The sequence below is a fragment of the Petaurus breviceps genome, unplaced genomic scaffold (assembly GCF_028583685.1).
Source record: "Petaurus breviceps papuanus isolate PSGF00001 unplaced genomic scaffold, PetGlider_PUasm1.0 129, whole genome shotgun sequence".
Classification (NCBI taxonomy): domain Eukaryota; kingdom Metazoa; phylum Chordata; class Mammalia; order Diprotodontia; family Petauridae; genus Petaurus; species Petaurus breviceps.
Window position 1 is genome coordinate 11,661,114 of NW_027185665.1, and position 12,097 is coordinate 11,673,210.

The following is a 12,097-nucleotide window of genomic DNA, read 5'->3' on the forward strand; positions in this document are numbered from 1 at the left end:
ATCATCATCATCATCATCATCATCATCATCATCATCATCATCATCATCATCAGTTACCAACACTAGTCTCTATTGCCAATGTTTAGCATGGTACTTTGACCACAGGAAGTGTATAAAAATTCTTGTTGAAATGAAGTGTTCTGACTTCTGAGAAGAGAGGGCAGGGAATCTTGGATCAAATATTTAGGCACTCATTTAAAAAGGTTAGGGGGGCTGTCAGCAACACTTTGTGTCCTTCCACATTTGCATGTGTCTTTCCTACTTAGGACACAGAAATTGACATGATATCTGCTATACCTCCCTTATAAAGCTGTTGTGAGTCTCTAATAGGATGAAATAATAAAAAGTTCTTTGCAAACTTTCAAACTTGAGGCTGCCAGGTAGCACAGAGAGTAAGAGCACTGGCCCCTGAGTCGGGATGACCTGGGATTGAATCTGGATTCAGATACTTAGCACCACATCCAGAAATAACTGGCTGTGTAACCTTGAGCAAGTTGCTTAACCTCAATTGCTTAAAAAAAAGCAAAGGAACAAACAAAAAACTTTCAAACTCTATGTCAACTTCCCTCATCCTTACTTTCCATACGGACTGAGTTCCTTCCCCTACCTACCTCTTCCCAAATTCACACTGTAATTCCTTAAGTGGGCTGGGCCTCTTTCTCTCAGGAGAACATCAGGTTGTTTTGTTATTTCTCCAAGGGGTACATATTCATACTTTTACTGGGGACTACAAGAATTATAGAGCATCAGCTAGGTAAATGTCTTAACTAAACAACAGCACCCCTTATCGAAACTACTCTAAGTTATAGTATTGCTTTCCTTACAACAATCTCTCGAGCCAGGTTTTATATATATATATATATATATATATATATATATAGTAATCTATCCACATTTTACAATTTAATAAACTGAGGCTTAGAGAGGTCAATTGCCCATTTTTAAACAACTTGTTTAAACAGCTTCTGACTACAGTTCAGTGGTTCCCACTCAACCACACTGCCTCACTAACTCACTAACAAAAGAAAATATTGTTATTTGGGAAGGGTGATTTAATATCTGTTGTTGTTGGGAAATCTATTAGAGCATGTTGGCAAAGTCCCTAGTCTAAAAACCTGGAGTTTCCACATTATCTTTTTTTTTTTGAGAGCCTGCACCAGTGACTTGTACCAAAATATGTCAAGAAAGGTCTATGTGACGTGTTTTTCTTTTACTCTAATCTAGTCATTAACATTTATCCATTTGTTCAAATATATGGTGTTCAATAGTCAAACAGCATTTTACAAAGTTCTCATAGATTAACATTTCTCATGTGGCTTGGAAAAAAGCCTTTCCCAATCTAAAATAATAAAGACAAGAAAAAAGAAAAGCAAGCCTAACTTCTAAGAGGACAACCCTAGTCCCTTAGAGCAGGGCATGTAAGATTCTCTAGGAAGGAAGGAGGGGACTTAGGGTCAACTTGAATTCCTCTCCTCACTCTTAAAATCAACCTATTTTGGGTAAAATTTTTCCTTGATTCTCTGAGAGCATAAAGCCATCCAACTATGGTCTAGACAAAATTTCTAGGTGTCCTACTGTTTAAAGGGCACATTAAAATATCTCCAGGTGTCCTTGTTTCATGTCTGATCCTCTTGGACATACAGGAAAATTTCTTCTGAGTCTCTGTTAAAAAGGGTGACCAGAATTTCCACTGATGGATCTCTCTCATTGTAAGGGCCATCCAAATGTAGTGTCTAATCCACCCCTCACCAGGACAAGCAGTTTAACTTAAAAATATAATTGGAAAAGACCTCAAAGTGTTATGAGCTTCCCCAAAATGATTACGTGTTTAGGGTTAATTTCTCAGGGTTTCTAGGCCTGTTTTCCTATGAACCTGCTGTCAATAAAGATTCTGTCTGGACTTATGTTGCAAATAATGCAAACATTATAAGATAGTTTAAAAGTAAAAAAAAATGAATTTTAATGAACTATCACCTCATTCTATGAAAGTTTAGGCACTTGTATGTCAGAGATACACAACCCATATAGTTCTTAGCTTCAATACTCAAAATAGGTACAATAATATAATAGATAGTAAATAGACATTCAAAGAAAAAGTATGACAAAGAAACCAGTCTAACATTTAAGAAAGAAAACTGAAAAGTTGCCTACTTTACAATTTCAGTATGAAACAAGAGAGAGAGAAAAAAAAATCTTGAATTCTAGGGTATCCAATAGCAAAAATCCTGGAGAATCTTTTTAGTGAGTCCTCACAAATGCTAAGGACCCAATATTTATCTTAGATAAGGCTCCCAAATATTAGTATAAGAGATTGATAGAGTCTTTATTAGGTATCAGAGTATATAAGTCAGTCTGGGTGATGGATTGGTTCAATCTACCTACCCTTAAATCTGTTTGGTATTGGAAAAATGCAACCATGAACTGTAGCTGGTAATTCACTGTAAAATTCTTTCTTGCCTTTCATACTTGCGAGGAGTGAAATCTTCAGCCCTTTGTCATTCTCATTGATAACTCTTGTGACTAACTGTGATGGCAAAGTGCCTGTTTGCTGTGCCTGGTTGTTTTGTTTGTACCTTAGTCACTAGAGTCTTTTGAATAAAGCCTTATTTATTTATATTGGCTTCTGACCTTCTCTGGAGATGAAATTAGATGGCTTAGTTTTCTTTGATTTACAGTTAGTGGTTCTTGCCAAGGCTGAAATGCAAATAGAGGTTCTCTACAAATGTTTCTGATAGAGACGGGAGAAGAATTTAATTACCATCTGGAAACCACATAAGGTATGTGTCATATCAAGAAATAAAGAATAGACACATCTGAGGAAAAGGACTTGAGTTAGCATAATCTTCACTTTTTACCTTGCCAAAAATTAATAATGCACTGGTCCCATTCTTACTTCTAAACTGTTTCTTTCTCCTTGCCAACCACCCGCCTAGCTATTCTTGCTGATAGCTAACTTATGTCCACTCCTTTCTCAGATCATGGATGAAAAACAAAGCTTGATGAATGTATGTTTTCAGCTTTATTAATCCTATTGTCTGCTACTTATCCTATATTCAGGCAAATTGGACCTCACTGCCTAACTATCTTAAGCTTTCCTGTCTCCATACCTTTCCCCTATTATTTGGAGTTGAGTATGCCGCTATCTCTACCATCTCTAACCAGAAACACTGACCATCCAATTCTGCCTCCACTCCACAATCTCCCTTAACATATCTAGCTGGAAGTTAGCTTCCTTTCCCTGAACTCTAATAGCACTGTTTCTTTCTCCTCTTTTGAATTTATCTCACTGTAAATTAAAATATACATACCATAGAATTTTAGAATTGCAAAGGATGATGGCCATCTATTCTAATCCATGCCAAAAGAAACTCCCACAATGCTATAATAAAGAAGTGGGTGGTTCATCTGCTGCTTGAAAAACTCTACTGATGAGCACATCTCTTTAAGCAGTGCAGTCTAACTGGATAGTTCAAAGTCTTAGAACTTTTTCCTGAAATAAAGCTTAAATTTTCCTCTTCCCAGCTTCAACCTACTATCCCTGCTCTGAAAATAACTTGAACAGTGACTTTTGTTTTTGATGTATTTCACTGAATTGTCATACGTAATACTAAATATATTGTTAATTTCAGTGTCATTTTAAACTTATTCATTTATACCTTAATTCTACCTCATCTCCCTTACTAGATTTTAAGATTTATGTGAGGAGGGTCTATTTATCACTCATACTTTTATTCCCTTTATCCCCTAGTTCAGTGTCTTACTCAGAGTAGGTACTGAATAAATGCCTGTTGAAGAAAATTGAAATAACATGGAATGTAATAACAAGATGAATAATGGTAGAAATGTTTTTTCAGTCATTTTCACTTGTGTTCAACTTGTCATGACCCCATTTGGGCTTTTCTTGACAGATGCTGGAGCGCTTTACCGTTTCCTTCTCTAGCTCATTTTACAGATCAGGTAACTGAAGCAAAGAGGGTTCAGTGTCTTGCCCAGGGTCACAGAGCTAGTAAGGGTCTGAGGCTAGATTTGAACTCAGGAAGAAGAATCTTGCTGACTCTAAGCCTGGTACTCTATCCATTGTGCCACTTAGATGGTACCAAACTAGAAACTGCCAAGTTTCTTTAGAAGCAGCACAAAGGATTAGCCAATGCTGCATTTATTGAACTGACACAAAGTGATGATGGATTCCAAATATGGACTCAAAATCTTCTATTAACATCAGATAAAAAATGCTTTTAAAATCATCTGCAGATATGTAGCATGATGTCTAGGATGATGTCATGGTGTGAGAAGTGAACATTTATTTTTTAACTTAATATACAGATCATTCATTTCATCAAGCAACTTCATTTTTAGTACATATTATGGGACAGGAAAAAGGATGGAAAGAAGGAGAGGAACAAATAAGTTCACAAGTCAATTTTCCTGGCAAAGGTGTAAATTCGTCATAGAGTAGTAGCATTCTTTTCCATGCCTAATCTTGAGGATAGGTATATTTTATCTAATTCATTGACTGTCCATAAGATGGAAATCTATGTAAAGATATGGATATAACAATTTTTAGCTTCCTTGTGTGTGCTTTCCCCAGTTCTGATGTGCCACTGAAAGTTTATTTCAAGCCAATCAGTCAGGAATGAATCCCTTCGATTTTGAAAAAAAAAGGACTTTGTTACAAAATAATTTAACATCACATTATACTTAAGAGAGAAAGTGCTACATATTGTATACTGTAAGCTGACTTTAGAGTCGGGACATTCTGAGTATGATTCCTGATTCTAACACGTACTATCTGTTTCACCTTGGACAAAATAATAACCCTCTCAGGGTCTTAGTCAACTTTGTAAGACAGCACATTACACTGGAAAGAGTACTGACTCTGGAGTCAGTAGGCCTGGATTTCAATCTTACTTCTAATGCTTATCGCCTCTCTGACCTTGGGCAACCTTACTCTGCTTCCATTTCCTCATCAGGAAAAGGAGAAAGCAGGTCTAGAAGACTCCTGAGGTCTTGCCCCACTCTAGAATTAAGATCTATGAGTTGTAGAACATTTGCTAAATCTGCTTTGGTAAAAGAAATTCTCTTGCTGGGAATTCCCTACATCAATTAAATCATAGGTCTGTGCAAAATATTATGTCTAAAAAGATTTAGGGTCTATTGGGAGGCCACTTTGGATTAGACAACAGGGTAGAGATAAGCCAAGGGAGGACCAGTTCAGGTTAATAATCCTTCATGCCCATAAAGCCTTTCTCAAGTGCTAGGAAACCATCTCAAACAGGGCAAAACTGACAGAAATTTAGTGTCTCTCTAAGAAGATTCTAATGTTGTGCATGCATGACTGTTTAATTCCATTGGAGATTCTTTGTTTGGAATGGTGAATGAAGGATGAACCTCATGGCCAGGTATCCAGGATGATATATAGGTGTGTATCATCATAGGCAGCATAGTGGGTAGCTAGGTGCCACAGGGGATAGAGAACTCCCCTTACATTCAGGAAGACCTGATTTCAAATCCTGCCTGAAGCTCTTACTAGTTATTCAACTCAAATTCCTATTCATAAAATGGCAATAAAAATTGAATTGCCCTCAGAGGATTTCTTGTGAGAATTAAATGACATAATACATGGAAAACATTTTACAAAAGCTAAAGTGCTCTATGAATGCCGGTTGTTATAATGATGATGATGATGAATTTGTTTTGCAAGTATGTTGTTAAAAACAGAAGATGATTAGATAGTGGGAGGACCAGTTCATTCTGTTTTCCATCTTTCACCTACTTTCTTTGCTGGGCTGAAGAGCGTCTGGTGCATATCGCAGCTACAATCACCACGACCAATACTGTGATGACCCCAACAGTGACGACAATGATCACGAGCAAGTTGCTGTTCTTCTGAGGAGTGACACTGCCATGCGGGGGGTGCATCTGTCCTATCGGTGGCTCTGGAAGAAGATAGAAATATACGAGGATTGGTAAGCATGGCAGTCAAATGCTACCACGCTCAATCAGGCAAATTATATGACCAAAACTTCAATGATAGGTGAGAAACAATAATCTCTGAGAAGAAAGGCTCAAATTGTACTATTAAGTGAGACAGAAGGAAAATGCATGCTACTTTGTGCCATACAAATTATTCTGTGATGCAAATCAGAAGTCATGGCTTATGAGGAATATCCTATTTATTAGACGCTTCCAAAGATAAACTATTTGACACCATGTACTCCCAGTTTACTTCCTTCTCCTCCTTAAGAAACCATCTATAAGGCACATGTAATGTCAAATCTGCCCAAAGTGTATGAACTCTACTTAGAAAGGAGTCATTGGGTTCAGAATAGTATCATAAAGTACAAGATATGGATGTTCCCCAGTGTTACATCACTAGAACATTGTGGAAAATATTTAAGGAATAATGAAGGAAGAGTAGGACCATTCAAGTGGATTAATGCTCAAGTAGGAGAGACTTATGGGCCTTGGTGAAGTTGTCAGTGATTAATTTCCTAGCATAGTCTATACTAGATCATTATTGCCAGGTATATAGCTTTTCATTTATTTTGGAAGGCATTTCTAATCAGCTGACTCTCCAAACATTAACTGATGAGGTTGCTTAAAGTAGTTTAAAGCCTTCCACTTTGATTAAAATCACTACATTTAAGGTATGAACTCATCCTCCTGTATATACAGTGGGTTTAGAAACAGAAGTAAAAGTTAGACTCCTCTCATAACTACACCTATCAATCCGGCCTTTATCTTCACTCTGAGAAGTGAACATGGCAAGATTTTGACATCCTATAAGGCTTTGCCTTAGGAAAGATAAAATGGTTTTTAGCCTTAAAGATAAAATGGTTGATCAATGGAAGGAGATGGAAAGAAATGCAAAAACAAAAACAAGATATCCTATGGTATATCCTGAATTTCAGGAATCAAGACTCATTAAAAGTTTTCAAGTCATCTCTTTCTCCAAAGGAACTCAGATACATATGAAACATTTCCTCCAAAACCATTAGGCAAGGATATACGTGTCATAGAAATTGCAACTCTCTTAATTATATATTTGAATCTGCTGTTTAAAATGTCATTTGTTGAAGTAATTTCATTATGCCCCTTTCATTAATACATTGATTTGAAATTGGAATTTTTTAGGGTGAAAACTGAAAACAAGAATTGTGAATCTCACTGTTAATTTGATTTTATATCCAACAATCTAATCTAAACCGAGAGTGAACAATTTGGAGGAGAATAAGACTACTTAGATCTTTCAAGCTTTTGAAAAAAATGAAAAACAAGCAAAGAAAAAAAAATAAAACAAAAAACCCCAACATTTTTTTTTTCTTTTTCCCTGCAAGTATAGTAAGCTCAAACCATGGAAGTTTCATCTCATCTTTCTTGTAGCACAGGGAGATACCATGCTTCATTTCAGAAAGCAAAGAGTCTGAGTCTGTAAATTTCACCTCCTTTCTTTGAAAAGGGGTGTGTGTGTGTGGGGGGGGGGTATATTGTCCTGCAACACTGTGCATACTATGAAATTGAACTGATGTGATTGTTTGTTTCGTTGAACTGCTTTTTAAAGTCCTCCTTCCCTTTTATTCTCTATTCTAATGGATGATTTACTGGAGTTGGGAGGAGGAAAGTATATATTCAATTTTAAGATATCAATGAAAAAAAATATTAGTGGTGTCATTAATTAGAAAAAGCTAAGGATGCCAGCTCTTTCATTTAATATCTTTGGTTCTAGACTTTTATGGTTGTCCAAAAAATGTGTTAGTTTTAAACATAGTATGAAATGCCTTTCACAAAAATCTATATCCCATTTCAAAGGAGAAAAGATAATCAAGAAAATATGAACTTTGTGCAGAAGAGTGAGGTTATATATGATAGTGTCTTCAGCTGTGTTTAAGCAAGTCAAATTGCTATTAAAACAATGAGAAATTTACGACTCCACAAAATTAGGTTAGAATAGTTAGAAATCCTGGTAGACTTCTGACTCCAGTAGGGTCAAGGTAGATAATGAATTCTGGGTTTGAAGATAATGAATCAAAACAAAACTGATAATAAATATTCTCTTCCTTGATGATTTCATCATTTCCCTTGGGTTTAAATATCATGTGTCGTCAGACAATTCCCACACCAATTCTTTTACCCTATAATCTGTCCTGAATTCTAGATATTCCTCCCCCCACCCCCACCCCCACCCCTTTTTAATTGAACTTTGAACACTTTGGATATTTTGCCAATATCTTAAGCCAACATTCCCCAGATAGAAGTGATTGTCTTCTCCACTAAAACTTATAGTCTTTATCACTCAGCTTCACAGACATCTCCTTCATAAAACCCTTCCACATCCCCATAGAACGTTTTACCTGTGTATTTCCAAACTCCTGTATTTATCTTGAAGGCATGGTGATTTTCCTTGTCACCCAGGTTGTCCATTTCAGAGACACCCTGGGCTTTTCTCTTTCTTTTACTACCACATCTAAAATAGTTGCCGTGTCTAGCTCATCCCTCCTCCAAAATACATCTTGTGTTTGTGTTCCTTTCTTCCCCTACGTAGTTGCCACTCTGGTCTAGGCCCTCATTACTTCTTGCTTGGACTACTATTCTAACAGTGAACAAATAATGACCTCCTATTAGATCTTCCTGCTTCTCTTCTCTCCTTTCTCCAATTCATCTTCCACACACTGGTCAAACAATCTTTCTAAGGCACACATCTGATCATGTCATTCTTACTCAAGAACATTCAATGGCTTTCTATAACTTCTAGGAAAAACTCCTCTACTTGGCATTTTAGGAAGGCCCTTTGAAATCCAGTTTCTTTCTACACTTACTTCATACTATTCCTTTTCACAAACCATATGCTTCAGCCAAAGGGGACCATGTACAAACTGTTTCTAAATTCAGTACTCAAACTCTATCCTCCATGTATGCACATGGGCTTTTCTTTATACTTAAAATGCACTTCTCCCTTGGTCACTTTATCTCAGCTTCTCAGAATCCTTGTCTTCCTTCAGTCTCAACTCTGATGGCCCCTCCTTTTTGAAGCGTCCACTGAATTAACCCTCCCTGCTTAATAAAACTTTCTCCCTTCTCAAATTATATTGTATTGTATTTATTTTTAATATGTGTTGTAGAGTGGAATACCACCCTGGTAGAGTGGAATTCTCTTGAGGGGAGGGAGTGTTATCTATTGTCTTTTTCTTTCCTTCCTTCCTCCCTCTCTTCCTCCCTCCCTTCCTTCCTTCTTCCCTTTCTTTCTTTCTTTCTTTCTTTCTTTCTTTCTTTCTTTCTTTCTTTCTTTCTTTCTTTCTTTCTTTCTTTCTTTCTTTCTTTCTTTCTTTCTTTCATCTCCAGTGTTTATCAGAGTGCTGAGTACATCATAGGCACTTAGTGGATTTATCCATTTTGATACTTTAAATTAATGAAGAATTGTAATTTCATAAAAATATTTGAACTCTATTGTTTCAAAGACCAAGGACACAAAAAGAAACAATTTTTCAAAACTACATGAAGATTCAGTTACTTTTGATGCCATTGGTTACATTCTAAATGACCATGAGAAAGTTATTCTAAGGGTTTAAGTCAAAAGCAGAATTTGAACCCAAATTTTCCTTACTGCAAGTACAACACTCTATTCATGAAGCCACATCATCATTTGTAGATTTTCAAAGCACTTTGATTGACATTGTCACATTTAATTTTTACAGAACACATTGAGTTCAATAGAGATGTAATACCCCTATTTTATAAATTAATCAGGACACAAAGACGCTAATGACTTTGCTAAGGATTAGCAACTTAGAACCAGGACTAGGACTCGGGTTCTTGATTCCTCAATGCAGTTCTCTTGTCACTATGCCATGCTATCTTTATGCAGACAGAAATGTGCATTACACTATGCTTAAAAAGGGAATCCAGAAAAGTATGTAGCCAAATCTAGAGAAAGATCTGACCTCCTATTATGGGGTTATTCCTAGTTCTGCCCTCCCTAAAGACAATCTCTTTATTTCTGGTACTGGGTCTCTGCACACAAGTAAACTTCTTGACAAATCCATAATTCTTTGAGTACAAAGATAATGATTTATTGGGAGATGAGAGATATGAGAGAGGGAAGGTATACTTTGTATATTATTTTGCAAGGAAATTGGCCTTTGAACTGAATGATAGAATGAAAATGTTTAGCAGCAAGTGGTAATCCCAGAAAAGGAATGAGATGACCATGTAGTACAGAATTGACCTTGCTAAGTCAGCAAGCCTAGATGAGTTACTTCCTAAAGTACTGAAAAAAAGAAAAGAAAACTGGTAGCTGTGATTGCTGAGCTGTCAGAATGGACATTTAGAAATATCCCTGGTTGTGGAGAAAAAACACTGATGCTTTCTATAGATTTCCTTGGGCAAGTCACTGTTTTGTAAAATTTCTAAACTGAAGAAGTTGGACTAGATGACTTTGAGTTCCCTTCCAGTTCTAGGATGATCTTATGATTAGATTCTAGTAAAAGTTGTCTTAATTTTTAAAAGGGGGAACAGGATTGTGTTATAAACCATAGACCCATGACCTTGATTTCTATAACCCATCATTAAGCAAATGACACATGATTACTTAAGATGGGAAGCAGTGTTCATTAAAATCCAATACGGTTCATCAAGAATGAGTCATGTAGAACCAGAATAATTTTCTTTATTTTGACAAGGTAACTTTACTTACACATTAGGGGAATGATATAGACATATAATACTTTGACTTCTGTAAAGTTGTTTCACGGTATGCTTGTGTAAAGAATTGTTGAATCCTCCTTCCTTTGATAGAATGCAATTCCTATGATAGCAGTCTGTTTCATTTTTGTTTTTATACCTTCAGCACCTAGCGTCATGCCTGTCTCATTCTAGGTGCTTAATAAATGCTTGTTTGATTAAGTGATCTCATTAGGTCCCATGAATTCATTTATCATCTTTATACAGGTGATTCCCAGATCTACTAATCCAGCTTTAATTTTTTTTCCTGGACCTTATATCCTATCTTGAACTTGATGTCATGCAGGCACCCAAACTCAACATGTCAACAGAAATTATCTTTTCTCTAAATCCATTCCCTCTTTCTAACTTCCTTATGACTATCAAGGGTGCCATCATCCTTCCAGGTACAACTTTCCCTGAAGGGACCACTGTCCTTCCAGTCATTGAGGTCTGTAAGCCAGGTGTCATCCTTCACTCAACATATCAAATTTGTTTTTGATATTTTCTGCCTTCACATCTCTTATATATAGTCACTTCTTTCTGTTACCTAGTCTATCCCCTCTTAAATGGACTCCTGAAATAGCTTTCTACAGTAGTTGGCTTCTGTGCTTCAAGTCTTTTTCCTTTTTAATCCACTTCTACTCAACTTCCAAGGTGACTTTGTTCCAAACTGCAGATCTGATCTTGTCATTTTCCTGTTCAGTGAGCACCAGAAGTCTCCCTGTCATCTCTGGGATCAAATACAAAGTTTGGTAGTGAAAGCTCTTCATAATCTGCTACCTTCCTAATTTTCCAGTCTTCTTCCCCTTCAGTCCTCATCATCTAGCCACGCTGGCCTATTTGCAACTACACAGACATGATTCTCCATTTTCCTGTTTTTGTTCTAGTCATTCATAATTCCAGGAATGTTTCTTGTTTTCCCTAGATTCTTTCGAGCCTTAATTTATCCACCAGCTCTAGTGGAGGTCTCCCTGTGTCCTTGCCACCACCAGCTGCTGGTGCCTTCATTATTTATATGTTGTGCTCCCATTAGAATGGATGCTCCTTGACAGCAGTGTTTGCTTTACTTTGTATGTCCAGTGCTTAGCACAATGCCTAGAACACAATAAGCATTTAATAAATGCTTTTTGACTGACCATCTGCTTTATTGTCTACATTTTTCATTTATCAGCATATATGTTTTTTTTCTCTTGAATTGCATCAAGTTGAGAGTAAGAGGGGCTGGATAATAGTGCATTTAGGTAGAATTAGAACTGGGTGAATAACTGGGCCTAAACAATAGCAATAATAGCTTGTGAACTTTAAAGTTTGCAACAGGCTTTACATCCATGCGATCTCATTCAAGACTCACAAGGATAACAATTGCTCATATTATGCC

At 36.6% G+C, this 12,097-nt stretch overlaps 1 protein-coding gene across 1 annotated transcript in view; it reads right to left on the reverse strand.

Moving 5' to 3' along the window:
- Positions 1–12,097, reverse strand: part of LOC138173606 (netrin receptor DCC) — a 1,060,615-nt gene that overhangs the window by 88,655 nt on the left and 959,863 nt on the right. Inside the window, exon 24 of the mRNA XM_069103651.1 lies at positions 5,774–5,936. Within this exon, the coding sequence (XP_068959752.1) occupies positions 5,774–5,936 (163 nt within the window). The remainder of the gene's footprint in view (positions 1–5,773; positions 5,937–12,097) is intronic.